This window comes from Primulina eburnea, chromosome 1 (assembly GCF_022965805.1).
Source record: "Primulina eburnea isolate SZY01 chromosome 1, ASM2296580v1, whole genome shotgun sequence".
Taxonomy (NCBI): Eukaryota; Viridiplantae; Streptophyta; class Magnoliopsida; order Lamiales; family Gesneriaceae; genus Primulina; species Primulina eburnea.
In genome coordinates this window covers 64768986-64785813 of record NC_133101.1, presented here as the reverse complement: position 1 = coordinate 64785813, position 16828 = coordinate 64768986, and the positions used below count along the sequence as shown (strand labels likewise).

The 16828-nt window shown below is 29.0% G+C and overlaps 1 protein-coding gene across 3 annotated transcripts; it reads right to left on the bottom strand.

The window, feature by feature from the left end:
- Positions 1-378: 378 nt before the first annotated feature.
- Positions 379-16663, bottom strand: LOC140842114 (two-component response regulator ORR21-like). Of its 3 annotated transcripts, none has more exons than XR_012120311.1 (6): positions 16286-16663; positions 15691-15843; positions 15220-15618; positions 14997-15073; positions 905-3020; positions 379-776 (listed from the first exon to the last, which is right to left on the bottom strand). XR_012120311.1 is itself a non-coding variant. In XM_073209927.1 (6 exons), the coding sequence occupies exons 1-5, from the start codon at positions 16416-16418 to the stop codon at positions 1917-1919; spliced, it is 1866 nt and encodes a 621-aa protein (XP_073066028.1). In that variant the 5' UTR covers positions 16419-16661; the 3' UTR covers positions 379-776; positions 1897-1916. The 3 variants fall into 3 exon arrangements, 1 of the variants encoding a protein (XP_073066028.1); XR_012120310.1 differs by having other exon boundaries at positions 909-3020; XM_073209927.1 differs by having other exon boundaries at positions 1897-3020; positions 16286-16661.
- Positions 16664-16828: the final 165 nt, after the last annotated feature.

Genomic DNA, 16828 nt, shown 5'->3' with positions numbered 1-16828 from the left:
AAGAAACTAAAACTTTCGTACTATTGAAATCAGAAATTCATAAACTTTATGAAAAGGTCCATTCGTATGAAGCCAATGTGTTAATTTTTTTTATTAAAAAAAAGTGCATTTCTTCTACAAAAAATCGTTTTAAAATGTAATTTTTTCGTTTTTTTGACTTTTATTTCAACTTCTATTTAAAAATAAAAGTAAAAAACCATTTATGTTATTTCAATAAAAGCATTTTAAAAAAGCGGACTTACCTTCATATCGGGCTTTTGAAAAATAAGAAAAATAAAAACGTATTTAATTTTCTTTTTCAAGAACTCCTTTAAAAAATTATAATTCTCAATATCACGAGTCCAAAATAAACATGGACCTTGAACTCAAATATGTAAATTGAACAAAACAAGACGTGTGCCCTCGAAAATAAACTGATAAATACGAAAGATTTTGAAACAAATAACTGAGTACACAAATCTAGAAGTAGGTTGCTGTCGAATGAATAATATTACAGGCTATAGAAATCTTAAACTTATTGCACAAAGACTAGTTGAAAACAGAGTTTATATTTACCAGGTTCCCCCCATTGGTAGGCATAAAGCTCGGATTCACCAGATTAGCACAACGTTCAAACAGATCTTCCAAATTTCGAATAGGGTCCTCCAATGACGGGACTCCCGAATGGAAGTTAAATAACAAAGATGCTTCAAACAGAAGTCATGTTCACAAAATATTGTTTCTTAGCTACTCACGTGGAAACTCATAACAATATACTCAAGCATTAGAGATGAGACCTGAAGAAATCGAAGAAAAATCAGCCAGTTAACATGTATTCCATTCAAAAAAAACACGTGCACCTTCTTCAGAAAAAAAACGTGTGGACCTCTATATGGGTGAATTTCACAGCAGCAAAAACTATTACCAACCATTTTGACTACAAACCCATCATCTTCAAGTTCAAAGAACTACACAGTGAAAAGTGAGGGTTAAGCATAAATTTATTTGAAACAGGTGCTGCAAATGGAGCGTTTGGGGACTTGAGATCATCTTAGTCATGGCCTTTGCCGTTGAAGATGAAAATGCACCAAAGCACACCAGGGATAAGACACAACACAAGGCGATCAGCACACTAAAGAATAATATTCTAAAATTTGGGTGCACAAAAAAAATTATGACACATTAAAATATAACTTGTAAGACGCAAACTTTTTATATTTGAAATAAAATTCATTACTAAAGCTAGAGTAGTACGGTTGGAGCGAGGGCGAGACATCCTAGCACAAATATAGTTTCACCATTTAAATTACCAGCCAACTTGCATGTTCTAAACACTGCATACACATTGTAGGACGTCTGTGATCCAAGCTCAAGTTAGACTCCTAAAATTGCTAATATTCCCTCTAACCTGTGGGCTTCTCGATAGGCCATTAATGAAATGACGTGATAGTGATAGTAGAAATGAAGACCTGACTAAATATTCCACTCTTACTGCCAAAAGAAAACCAAAAGAGGAAAAGCTAAAGAAATTTCTTATAACCCAGAAATGCTTTAAGAATAAAACAAGAAAACATTTAAGAAGTATTATGAGAAAATAGAATGGATAAATGAATGAATAGTGTTATGATCATGTATATATATTAAATGTATCGCACTTCTAAAGCCTGTTAAATGTGTTGAGATCATGTATATATATTACATGTACCACATTTCTAAAGCCTGTTAAATGTCTCCTCACATGCCAGTGATATTGTTTTTAAAGCATCAGCCATAGAACTCTAGTTCATAAACGGTTTTAGCGAGACCTGAAGTTTGAAGACCAACCTCATTTGAAAGTTAGCCAGTTAAACATGTGAAACATTTAACTTTCTATGTTTTATAACAAATATAAACAGTGAAGAGTAATAAATAATTCACCTATTCAGATTATCCCCTGATCAGATCATTTGGGGAAAATGCTGGCGTACTGTGATGCCCACTTTCACATTATCCGTGAAATCCATGTTTGGCTCCTGCTTCACTTTGTTAGCATTACTCTCGGCATAAAATCTTACATGATTTAAATTTCCCAGTGGAAATTCGTTTTCATCCACGGCAAAGCGGCTTGGTATGGATGTTCCTTTACCAACATACACAGGATTTCTAATTGATTCCTGATCAAGTACTCTGTCTGTTTTAGCACCATACGAACTTTGCATGTAGTGCATGTTAGATGCACCCCCTTCTGCATTTTTTGTGGAAGAAGACACAGACGAAACCGAACCTGAAGCAGAAAACTCAGAAAGCATAAATGCTGGTTTACATTCCACGTCCAATATTTGACCAAAACCTGATCGATTATTTGATTGAACTGAGGGATTGTTGTAATCCATTGTATTATTTCCAAAGTTAAAGTTTTGATTGACAGAAGCAGGACTATTTACAGGTTGAAAATTGGCTGAAGACTGGGATGGAACCACCAAGCAAGAAGGCTGCACATTAATTGGACGGCATGGCTCCAGCATTATAGATTGTCTCTGTTGTTCCAGCTCGTGTTGGCTTCTTTGTTGCTGCTGTAGCTGTACGAAACTTGCCAACATATTATCGTTCGCTTCAACTACACTAGTATTATTGCAGGCTGGTACAACATCACCGATATCCTTGGACGACCAGGCTCTGAATTCCGATTGACCATCCTCGTTTGACATCAGAGGTTGAGAAATTTGTTTCATAATGTTGGATGAGCATTTAATCAAAGGCTGACCATAAGCCACATTTTGATCTACAGGAATGCATTTAGGTCCCTGAAGAGATGCATGAACTAGGGCTGGCTGATCCATTGATGACAAAACTAAGGTTCCAGATGGCCGAGAAAAAAACTCAGCATGTATAGCTGCCAATGTCTGAGGAGGAAGTTGGCCAGAAGCTGCCCATGCTTGGATGTCAAACTTTCCAATGGAAGCTAGGTTTGGAGCTTGTTCCAGTGTGCCACAATAAGAACTAGGGAGACCACCCTGCTGTTGAGCCACTCCACTCAATCTCTTCAAGTATAGTCTAAATTTCTGCGATTGACATCATAATCATTATGAATAGAGAGAGTAGCGAAGAGTCAACCTAACCATGCCGAAAATTGAAAAAGTACAATCCACATCAAATGGTTTAGTGATAAATTATTGATAAGATACAGGAAAAAGAAAATATAGAAACAAATTGTATATTTTTTTATTTCACTAGATAAATGCACGTGCGTTGCACGTTGAGAAATATAATAATTTGTATATGATAATTTTATATAAATATGTTTAAATTATTTTTGAAATAAGAATAACTTTTAATAGATAAATAATTAACTATTTGGTTACAATCGAAATCATCACATTTTCTTGTCTTTGATTTGAAGACTTCTTGAAATCTTTTTGTGTCTGTCGGTTTTATCTTCTTATCTCTTTTTTTTTTGTACTCGGCAATTGGTTCGTCATCTCGAATCTCTATTTCATCTTCGTCTTCATGGATCTTCATGTTTTTGTTGATGTTTATTTTATTTGATTTTTCTACCTTTGGTGCTACACTGCCTTGTTTAGTTGTCTTGATAATCTTCCGAGATCTCCGTTTCTTGATATTGACATTTGTTGTTGGATAATTGTCATGTATCTCAATAGCTTCTGCCACAATTTTTAACATTTCATCACGTTTCCACTTAATTATCCAACTTGAACAAGAATGTGTGGAGCTTGGTTGATTTAGCGAATCTTTATATGGGTTATTTGGTAAATTCTGCATTGAAAATTTTTATTGTTAGATGCAATATTTATGTAGATATAAAGTTATTTGTTTGTTTTATCTTATATATGGTCATGAATTTGAATGAAATCTTCAATAGCACATCCACCAAAAGACGCTGCAAACTTTTCCAAATAATGTTATTATTGCGATCTCATTCTCATCTTCAATTGCGATTGTTATTCTATACATTTAACATAAAGAAGTAAAGTAATGATCACATTTTTTTTATTGTGATCTAAAACTTGGGTTGTGTATTGGTAATTTGTTTTACATAAAAACGATTTGAATTCATTTTTATTTCTCTTTTTCTATTCATTTGATGTATATAAGAGTAATTATTACACATAAAACTAATTTAAACTCTTTTTGATTCTTTTGAAGTGTTTTCTTATTGTACCAAACTATTATTTGTGTTTGTCATGCATAGGGTTTTACAATTTGGCAAATTGACAGGCACGTCAATGCAATCCTCATTATGTTCTGTAACGACCCATTACAGGCCCAGTGGACCGCCCATACGGCCCACTGCCCCAATCGACCCAAGGCTATCCCGATCTTGTGACTTGGCCCGTAGGCCCAGTGGGCTTGCCCACCCTGTGGTGTCACTCACGGACTTTCCATAGGCGTCGTATGGGTTACTCATAGAACTTCTATAGTCCAGGCTATAGTTTGTGCCTTCCAAGAATGGAACCCAAGATCTCCGCCTTTTATTGTAACGACCCATTACAAAAATAATATAAACAAGAACATAAAAACTCAAATTAAAATGCCTTCTATCAATCTAAGTAAAAAAATTGATTAGATAATATAATAATGTCGTAAAAAATTTAAATATTGATTCATAGACAGAAGTTTGGAAATATATTTGTCCCAATAAATAAAAAATATTATCTCTTGATATTCTGAGACATAAGGTAAAAACGAAGAAATATTTCAATTTTTAATATTTTCTAAGTCACTTTAAACTAAGTAATCTAAGCGAACAGAAAACATGCATTATATGTTTAAAAAATAACAAAATATCTTAATAATAAAAAATTGAAAAATAACCATTTTTGTTGGATATTTGATTTTTTTTCCTCTTTTTTTTGTGCAAACAAACAAATAACAAAAACAATCCAAACACAATTACATGATCAATACAAATGACATATAACAATCAAACATGTTAACGCTATCGAACCCAAGATCACATGGATATATAGATACTTGGCACAATCCATGTGATCTTGGGTTCGATCCTGGGGAGGCACATACTTAAGTTCATGGGCTTAAGAGTTCTATGAGTAACCCGTACGACGCCTATGGAAAGCCCGTGAGGGACAAGGCCCCATAGAGGGACACCAAGATCGGGATAGCCTTGGGTCGATCGGGGCAGTGGGCCGTATGGGCGGTCCACTGGGCCTGTAATGGGTCGTTACATGTTCACCATTTGCTTAGTATAGGGCTTTGCACGATAAATCACAATTATAATAAATAAATATTACGTCGTGGGTAACAAATATAACTTTTGACATAAATATTAAGCAATATTCGAACTAAAAGATAAATCTTTCACTATCATTCAGTTTTATTAGGTTAAGCGTGCAAGAGTGAGAGTAGCATTGGGATGAGTGAACTCCTGTGAAGTTTTCGTGAGTTACGCTGCTGACATTGTGTCGCTTATTTTAAATTTCATTAAAGATATAATTTTTTAAAAAAAACTGTAAATTTCATTCCAAAAATAAAATCTCATTTTTCTTCAATTATTATAAAATTCATTAATACCTGAAAACGAACAAAAAAAAGACATTTATTTATTAATATTATTTAACGAAAATAACGACATAAATGTAAATTGACACAATTTTATTATAATTTTCAATTTTATTAGTCGTGTTTATTTAAGTTATTAATGGATATTAATTTACTCAAGTTTAAAATAAAACTCCTACGAGGCTGTTTCACAGGAACATGTCTCATATCCTACCCTAATCATGAAAAATCATTGTTTTTTCACGCAAAAAATTGACCGGTGACCCATCTGAATGATATATCCTTGAGACCGACTCACATAAAACCAATTCAAAAATTGAAGAACTATAAAAATTCATAAATAAAAAAAAGAGAAGTTAAACAAAATAATTATTTTTAAAATAAGGATATAATTCATTCTGTGAAAATATATTGTAAATTTTATTATTCTTCTATTCATTTTAAATTATATTAAAGATATATTTTTTAAAACAAATAAAGTATAAATTTCATTTCAAAAAATGGTGGCTAAATTTAATTTTGTTCAATTTTATTTAGAATTAGTTGATAGTTGGGAAAAAAAAACAAACAATAGAATATGTATTTATTATTATTATTTTAAATTTTATTAAAGATATTATTTTTTTTAAAAAAATGATGTGTAAATTTCATTCCAAAAAATGAAGGCTTAATTTAAATTTCATTCTAAAAACTGGTGGCTAAAATTTATTTTTCTTCAATTTATTTTAGAATATATTAAATAATAGATAGAAAAAAACAAACAAGCAAAGAGAAGTATATTAATTATTATTATTTATGTTAATTTATTTAAGTTAAAAATAAAATTGATACAGAAACTCCTATGAGGTTGTTTCACGAGTGAATTTTGTGCAACATGCCTCATATCTGACTTGAATCGTGAAAAAAAAAAAGTATTTTTTCACTCCTGAAATAACTGGGTCAGCCCCTCTCAGGACTATATAAATGTCTCATATAAATGGAGTACAAATTTCATCCCAAAAAATGAAAACTAAATTCATTTATCTTCAATTTATTTTAAATTACATTAATTAATAAATGAAAAACATATAAAACCAAAAATAATAATAATAATGGAGTGCAAATTTCATCAATAAAATGAAGGCTAAATTTCATTTTTCTTCAATTTATTTTAAATTTTATTAATTAATTAATATATGAAAAAAAAACAAAAAGAAAAAACATGTATTACTAAAAAATGAAGGCTGATGCTAAATTTTATTTTTTTTATTTTTCTTCAATTTAGTTTAGATTCAATTAATTAATAGATTAGAAAAGACTAAAATTCATTTCTCTTCAATTATTTTAATTTCATTTTTCTTCAATTTATGTAAATTCACAATTCACATTTACACACTCCATATTTAATTTTATTTTAATTTATTTTAAATTTCATTAATTAATAGATGAAGAACATGAAAAACAACAAAAAAATTAAATATGGAGTGTGTAAATGAAGGTACGGACATTTATGTAAATTCATTTTATATTAATTTATTTTAAATTTTATTACTTAAAACAACAAAAAAATTAATATGGAATGTGTAAATGAAGGTAAGGACATTTATGTAAATTCATTTTATTTTAATTTATTTTAAATTTTATTAATTAATAGATGAAAAACATGTAAAACAACAAAAAAATTAAATATGGAGTGTGTAAATGAAGGTAAGGACATTTTTATAAATTCACAATTCACATTCATATATTTATATAGACTAGAAAAATGCACGTGCGTTGCACGTAAAAACTTAAACTGCTGAAAATATATGTGCGAAATTTTGATAATATTTAAATGAATTAAAACATGACTAATAATATTTATCAACTGAAACAAACTAAGCCATAAAAAATAAAAAAAATCATGACCATAGACGGTATATGAATAAGAGAAATTATCTTATCCACTTGACACACTTTCAAATATTCTTCTTGGTTGATTTTGAGAACTCAACAACTCTTTGTCGTAGTTTGTTATAATATGCATATTACTATTTTGATATGCTCAGCAAATATCTGATCGTCTTTAACATATATTATGTTATTTACAATCCTTATCCGGGATCTGACATGCTCATAGTTTGCTTCTTTATCATGACATTTTTTCGGTTTTCTACATTGTTTTTATCTGATAATCTTATTTTTCTGGCTATTTTTTTGTTGTTAAATGATTTTTCAGCTTTTGACAATCATCAACTATAACAACTAAGAAAAAATACTTTTATTCGCGATAAGTTTTCACTGTGACTAAAAGTATGTATAACTTATATATTCTTCAACAACATAACGAATGAATGGTGTTGCACCTTCTTCAAATATTGTGATATTTGTGATATCATTTTTATATATTTAGTATCAATATTATAAATATATAGCTATAAGGTTAATAAATTTTTAACAACTATTTCTCAATCACTGTGAGAAAAATACTTGAAATCTCTTCAAATGGTTATATCTTTAAATTGTGTCCTCATTTAATTTGACGCAATTCAAGAAAGTCATCTTCATCATCATTTTTTGGAAGCTTTGAAATAATGATTGCGTGCATCATGTCATGAGGATGATATAGTTTCAATCTCATTTGTTGCGTTTAGAACGTAATATTATATTATTCATTGAAACAAAATAAATTTTCTTCTATCGAGTTTATATTTTGTTTTATAATATTTTATATCTCGTGGAACGATATACAAACTTAATTATTGTATTTTAAAAATCTTGAGAAGAGATACGAATAATGTAATTAAGATATGCATATGAGATATCATTCAAATATATGTCAAAGTATTTGTCTTATTCAATATCTCATCTAATAATATAACCATTTAGATTTCATGGACGAGGAGTTTTCTATGCTACCATCATATATGTTATGAATTAGTGGTTAGACAATTTGACTAAAAAAAAAGACAAAAACAATCTCGTAGTCACATCGAAATATATCGAGATAATATTGGAGGAAATAAAGTGAAACTGGCTTAATGTCTCAATAAAATGCACAAAATTGATCTATTATATTGTGTCAACAAAGTTTTAGAATTGTTCTCATACCATTATAAATAGAATGAGAATTATGCACAATTTGTTTTTTATGTATTTTTTTCTGAATTAAGAATTTTTTCTTTTTGAAAAACTATTTTATTGAGAAATATTGACATTTTATATGACATTCATATGTCGGACAACCATGAAGTAACAACATAATCATTATATAACACTTAATGTACACATACAATTCTTCAATTTCTTCTTCATTGTGCTTCGTTTAAATTTAAATCTGAATCATTCTTGATCTTAATATTTTGCTTTAAATATGATTTAATATATATGTATATGTTTCATGTTACTTAGTTGAACCTAATTTCAAATATCTATAAAAAAAATGTGCTTGAATTATATCATACAGAAATTAAGACATAGTATGTAGGACCGAGTGCTTGCCGCTTTACCAAAATCTATAGTTAGTAGTAATGGTGCAACTCAAATCTTTTAAACTGCACAGCAGCTCAAGCACCACGGTTCGGCCGCTCTACCAAGCAGTAACAATTATTGCACCCAACAATCTCCCTCTCAATAATTGCACTATTCACAATCAATGGGAATCGAACCCGTGACCTTGGCTCTGATACCAATTGCAGGGCCGAGCGCTTGCCGCTTTACCAAAAGCTATAGCTAGTAGTAGTGGTGCAACTCAAATCTTTTAAACCGCACAGTAGCTCAAGCACCACGGTTCGACCGCTCTACCAAGCATGGACAATTATTGCACCCAACATAGTAATACACAACATTATTTTTTTTATTTAACATGTCTAATTTTTTTTCATTCACTATGTTTGTCTTAACTTTTTTGTTCAAAATTTGACGCATTTCGTAGACTATATGTATGAAAAACCAAAAAATTATATAATTCACAGAAACCATTTATTATTCTCTTCGTAGAACAGAAGACCCAAAATACGTGGCTTTGATTGGTATACTCTCATACTTATTTTTATAAACAACAAGACACATCATATAATATCAGAAAAATCAATTACCACCAACAATACTAACCAAAACGAATAAAAAAATCATAACACAAACAACCTCGATAAGGAAAAAATGATAACTCAAAGTTTAAAAATAATTTATTTAGTACAATAACAAAGAAATTGAAGTATATACGAGCAATAAAAAGCATAAATCACTCTCAAATTAAATATTAACTCATATTATTCATAATTTGTATAAATTTTCCAATATTTTTTCAAATAAAGAGAAGACGCCTTATTAATGTCATCGTTTTATAGATATTCATTCCACTTCTTTAAAAAAACACAAATGAAAAATGGTGCCTTGAAATCATAAGAAAACCATTTAGAAAAGGAGCCGTAAAAATATAATACAAAGTCACACAATTTTTCTTAAACCATAGAAAAATATTATACTATTGACAAAATATATCTAGCAACAACAAAGCATGTGTTAACTTGTGATATAATTAAAACTTGGAATCATACATAATCATTGAATTAGAACAAAATCGCATGCCAAAAATCTACTGGATATTATATATTTTAATAATTTATCCATATTTGTCGTTCATCAGAGGACTCTTAGACCTACCAAATTTTGTAGTTCACCTATTATTTTCATAATAAATAATATTACAAAAATAATATAAGCAAGAACATAAAAACTCAAATTAAAATGTCTTCTATCAATCTAAGTAAAAAAAAAATTGATTAGAGAATATAATAATGTCGTAAAAAATTAAATATTGATTTATGGACAGAATTTTGGAAATACAATTGTCTCAATAAATAAAAAATATTATCTCTTGATATTCTGAAACATAACGTAAAAACGAAGAAATATTTCAAATTTTTTAATATTTTATAAGTCACTTCAAACTAAGTAATCTAAGCAAACAGAAAACATGCATTATGTGTTTAAAAATTAACAAAATATCTCAACAATAAAAATTGAAAAATAACCATTTTTGTTGGATATTTGATTTTGTTTCTCTTTTCTTCGTGCAAACAACAAATCACATAAACAATCCAAAAACAATTACATGATCAATACAAATGACATATAACTCCTCATTGCAAGAACACAAAATGATCAAATGGAGCATATTATTTAGTAATATTTATTTAGCAGCATTTATAAAAAAATTGACTAAATAACTTAAAAACAGTGTTTGAAATCACTTACATACAAACATTTCTCTCAATCACATATCTATATTGACACATAAAGAGTTTGAAAATATTTTTATTCTAAATGGGAGAAAGAAATTTTGTATGACATTAATATTTATTAATAATTTATTTTTATTCAGTCCGACTCATCTCCCTTTGTCTTCCTATTATTATTTGACGGCAATATATAAATTTAAATAATTAAAATTAAATTTAAAAGTAAATTAAAATAATAATTAGTTTGATTGAGTTAAATACACTATTAATGATCTTATTAAACTAAGATAAAAAAATGACTTAAATAACAACATTAACATGACAAATTGTAAAACAAAAAAAATAATATAATAGTAAGCTTACAAATGAAAGTCATATATTTAATAGATTAATTAATAGATATTATATTATTTAGTAATATGTATTTAGCATCATATATTGAAAATTGATTAAATAACTTAAATGTTTGCAATGAAATCACTTACATACAAACATTTTCTCTCAATCACGTATTTTGTTGATACATAAGTAATCTATATATATCTACCTTCTAAATGGGAAAAAAATGTTTTATATGACCTTAATATTTATTAATAATTTAATTTTATTCAAGCACACTCATCTCTATTTGTTTTCCCATTATTACATTAATGTTCGTAACATTAACAATTTATTTAAATTTATAATATTATGATAGTGATTTTCTGTGAATTTGATGTCAATGTAAATATTAAAGTAAATAATTAAATTTAAAAATAAAAACATATTAATGATTATTATTAAATGAATAGATGAAAAAAACAAAAAAAATAAATATATAATTATGATAGTGATTTTATGTGAATTTGATGTCAATGTAAATATTAAAGTATTTAATTTTAAATTTAAAAATAAAAATATATTAATGATTATTATTAAAAGAATATATGAAAAAGAAAATATGTAGTAATTAATTTTAAATTTTAAAATAAAATATATTAATGATTATTATAAAATGAATAGATGAAAAACAAATAAAAAAAAATAAACATGTATTTATGATAGTGATTTTCTGTGAATTTGATGTCAATGTAAATATTAAAGTAATTAATTTTAAATTTAAAAATAAAAATATATTAATGAAATGATTATTATTAAAAGAATATATGAAAAGAAAACATGTATCAATTATTATTATTAAATGAAGGTAAGAATATTTAATTAAATTATTATTATTAAATGAAGGTAAGGATATTTTTGTAAATTCACAATTCACATTCATATATTTGATTATTATTAAAAGAATATATGAAAAAGAAAATATGTAGTAATTAATTTTAAATTTTAAAATAAAAATATATTAATGATTATTATAAAATGAATAGATGAAAACAAATAAAAAAAAATAAACATGTATTTATGATAGTGATTTTCTGTGAATTTGATGTCAATGTAAATATTAAAGTAATTAATTTTAAATTTAAAAATAAAAATGTATTAATGAAATGATTATTATTAAAAGAATATATGAAAAAGAAAACATGTATCAATTATTATTATTAAATGAAGGTAAGAATATTTAATTAAATTATTATTATTAAATGAAGGTAAGGATATTTTTGTAAATTCACAATTCACATTCATATATTTAGATTAGTATATATATAGATATAAATATAGATTAAACATCGACATATAAATTTATAATTTCTTATTTTCTGTTTTGTTAAACATAAATTTTTTTTTGGTATTATTTGTAAAAAAACTAAGATTATGAAAAATATAATTAATACATAAATTGTAAATATAAGTTCGAAACCTCTGTTAGCATAATTTTTTGTATTATTTATTTTAATAAAAGAATGTATAACACTATTACTATTATTTGTAAGGTATTTTCACAAAATCAATTAATTTTATAAATAATATTATTACATATTGTTTCGAATCATTAGTTGTTGAATAAATATTTTGATATTATTTGTAGTCATGCCATGAAAGTGAGTGAAAGAGTAATAAATAATAATCAGTCAATGGATTAATAATTAACTAATTACATAAAAGGAAGAAAAAATATCATTAGAGTACAATTTTAATGAGGATAATAGAAGAAATTCACAATTCAATCCGTATATTTATATAGATATAGATATAGATTATAACATTATGATAGTGATTTTTTGTGAATTAGTATAGATTAACAATTTATTTAAATTTTTAACATTATGATAGTGATTTTTTGTGAATTTGATGTCAATGTAAATAGAGTGAGTCTCATGTGAGACCGTCTCACGGATTATAATCTGTGAGACGGGTCAACCCTACCCATATTCAAAATAAAAAGTAATACTCTTAGCATAAAAAGTGATATTTTTTCATGGGTCACCCAAATAAGAGATCCGTCTCACAAATAATACCCGTGAGACCGTCTCACACGAGTTTTTGCCATGTAAATATTAAAGTAAATAATTTTAAAATTAACAATAAAAATATATTAATGATTATTGTTAAATGAGTAGATGAAAAAATAAATAAACATGTATTTATTTATAATAGTGATTTTCTTGAAAAAGTGAGTGAAAGAGTAATAAATAATAATTAGTCAATGGATTAATAATAATAATTAACTAATTACATAAAAGGAAGATAAAGTGTCATTAGAATACAATTTTAATGGGGATAATAGAGGAAATTCACAATTCAATCCATATATTTATATAGATATAGATATAGAATAGATATATTTTAAATTTTATTAATTATTAATTAATAGATGAAAAACATGGAAAACAAAAAAAAATTAAATATGGAGTGTGTAAATTAAGGTAAGGACATTTTTGTAAATTCACAATTCACATTCGTATATTTATATAGATATAGATAAAGAACCAAAATTCTTTCTTTCCTAAAGAACTAAAATTCATCATGAGAAGAACACTTATAAAACAGGTTCTAAGATTTAGATAATCCATCTGTTGACCAAGGAAAACTGTTTTCAAATATAACATTTCATGGTGGCACATGTTCACTCTCTTTTCACAGGTCTCAGGATTTTTAAAATTTTCCTTTGTATTCTCAGGTGCAACAAGGAGATGAACATCTGAAAATCAAAAAAATCAAATCACCTCAAGAATATAAACTTCGAAACAAGGACGACTGGATCTGATCTAGTTCTTTGGAAAGGATCATTTTCACAATAGACCCAGCTGCAGTAAAAGTCTTAGACTATGCACAAATTCATACAGTTTTCATACATTATGCCTTCACAAAGAACTATTGCAGGTTATGTAAACTTTTACTTGAAGTTTATGGTTGTGCAAGTGGTTATTATAAGCGAGTATATGACAGCATTGATACCAAAAGCACAGTCAACTAAAAAATAAATAGGATGCAGTATAGACGCAATTCCACTATTCCAGGAGGTGTTGGTCTATATTCACAAGTTATAACAAGGGATTGAGTCATGTGATTCCTGCATGTCGGGAAGACTTCTGAGATTGATGTAAATCAGACATCACTAAGTGGAATTGGTGAAGATCGAAATCAGCCAGTGAGTAGAAGGGATACAATACATCCAAATTTATGTAACTCGTGTTCCTTTATGTTTTCTGCATAGTTTAAATTACCGCTTTTATTGCGGTATTCAAAAACTTGCATATTTATGTCAAATGACAGCTATTAGAGCTCGACTGTGTACCCAGAACAATTGAAGCAATTAGAAAAAAAATCAATTTTTAAAACAACCAAGTTCCTAAAAAATCCATTCACCCGCCCCCGCTATACTGTTTTTGCCAAAGTCAGCATGAAAGCCAATTCAGAGGCTAGAGAAATGAATGAAGGGGGGGTGGGGGTGGGGTGTGTTATTAAAGGCCTATTGTCCAATGATAAATGACTTTCCCGCAATTTAATCATTGGATTCAAGAGAAGGAAGAATTTATTGCTAAATCATAACCATTTTTTTATGTTAATATGCGAATTGTGGAAGTAGCCATTCATATTGGCAAGTTACATAGGTGGTTTGCTTTACATGTTAGGGGTCCCAAAATATTGAATGGTGATTACTACAAAAAACAAGTAGGTTCCAAAAAGAATGCAAGAAAATTTCTAATTATGGTATTTCCATAATTATTACAATATTTAATCAATCATGAGAATGGAACCATTACTTGTTTTAAAATTTTCTACTGTCAGTGAGCTTTTAAAGGAGTGGAATTGATGGACAGAAGCTATGGTATTGGTAACATCATTAACATTTCCATTTATCTTGTAATATGGAGGATATAATACAGGAATATAAAAACATGGAACTGCATAGCAGACCTGTAAATGGCTTGCCACATTCTCCCTCGTTAAACCAGGAACATTCATCAATTCAAGAATTCTCTTGGGTACGGCCTCTGAAAGAAAACAGTGTGCATTAATAGTTTAATATGCATAAATTCAATCGAGTATTCTTTGTTATGAAAACCACATCGATAAATAAAATTCTTCCCCTAGAAAATTTTAAAGAAATAAAGATAAAGAGGTAAAAAAAAAACCATACTATCAATCCCGAGTTGATTTACAGCACTGACAAATTGCTGATGAAGGTCCACTGACCAGACGACCCGAGGCTTCTTCAACATAGTAGGGTCATCATTGTCCAATTCTGAGCTGTCATCATCTTTAGTTTCCCTCCTTTTCTTCTGTGATTTTAGGACCCCATCCCCCTCTTCATTCACAGAGGAGCCATACTCAGCATCATCACCTGCTCGTTTACTCCAATCACTGTCTTCCAGGCTATCTGAATGTTCAGGTTCTTTATTGCCATTCCACCTTTTCCTAACAACATGCTGCCAAATATTTTTCAGTTCTTCATCCCGAATAGGTTTAATCAAGTAATCACACGCTCCATGTCTGATTCCTCTCATCACAAGGTTCGTCCTTCCGTCAGCAGATATCACTGCAAAACAGAATGTAACATAAGCTAATGATAACCATTTTTCAAGCCTTAGCCGCAATATGCCCAACTCACTTATAACAGGAAGGTCCATTTCCAATCCAACTAGCTCCAGAAGCCTGAAGCCATTCATATCAGGCATGTGAACGTCACTGAGTACTATATCATAACAGCCTTTCCTCTCCCGTAATAACTTCAAAGCAACTGTAGCTTGAGAACAACTGGTAACTGCAAAAATCTCACCTTTTTAACAAATTTTATTCTACTGAATGTAAAACTATTATTATTAACAATATTTGACAATCATACTGGTTTAAAACATGATCAAGTGACATGTATATTATTAAAAGAACAGGCGGAGACGATCAATTTCCAATTTGTAATGTCATACCGCCGACCGGTAACTACAAAACGAAACCATGTCTCAACCACACAGTGAGCAGTAAGATCTCGTTGCACTGATACTCAGGTGTGGATTGAACCAAAACAGCTTTTACTTTGGTCCAACACAAGTAGATCACATACGATTTCCCAAGAATCATAGAGCATTATCCGCTCTCAAGTCGAGAAAGAACAGAGAATGGAAATAGCAAATGCATGGAACAATGAGTTTCAAGTCAAATTTAAGGCCACTACCTACTTCAGTAAAACGAATGAAAGAATCACCAACCATTGTACATGCACTTGCGAAGCATCTGCTCCAGCACGCGCAAGCAAACGACGTCGTCGTCCACCACCAAAACCCTCAGCCCCGCCGGAAACTGCTCTGGAACCACCAATTTTCCGCCGCTAGCGCACGCCATATCAGAGGAGAAAAAGGAAAATTTGCCTCCCGCAGCACAGACCTAGCTTTACAAAGTACAGCAGCAGTAGAACATATTCATCCACAATTTGGAAACGCTAAAATCCCAACCTGTCATAGATTTGACCGTTTTGCCCTGAGATCTCATTGATTCGAGGGAGAAAACGGGAACAGAGCAGACCAGCGCGGTGGCTGTAAGGGGTTTTTATTAAAATGTGGAGAGGATAACGCGAACTGTTGGTCCGTTTTCGTACAATACAGTATTTCTGTATGTAATAATCATCCACGTCACATACTTTCCATATGCCAATATATAGGAGCTGAATTACATTATTTTATTAATAACCATAACATGGGCATGAATTTAAAGAGTGAAATACTGCTCGAAAATGAACAATCTGAAGTTATGAT

What these genes read in the sequence shown, in the direction of transcription:
- LOC140842114 (XM_073209927.1), bottom strand. Translation starts at nt 16,418, where the DNA reads ATGGCGTGCGCTAGCGGCGGAAAATTGGTGGTTCCAGAGCAGTTTCCG. An exon ending in AATGGACCTTCCTGTTATAA is followed by an intron (nt 15,619 to 15,690) that starts GTGAGTTGGGCA and finishes TCTGTTTTGCAG; the next exon opens with TGATATCTGCTGACGGAAGG. An exon ending in AAATCAACTCGGGATTGATA is followed by an intron (nt 15,074 to 15,219) that starts GTATGGTTTTTT and finishes GTTTTCTTTCAG; the next exon opens with AGGCCGTACCCAAGAGAATT.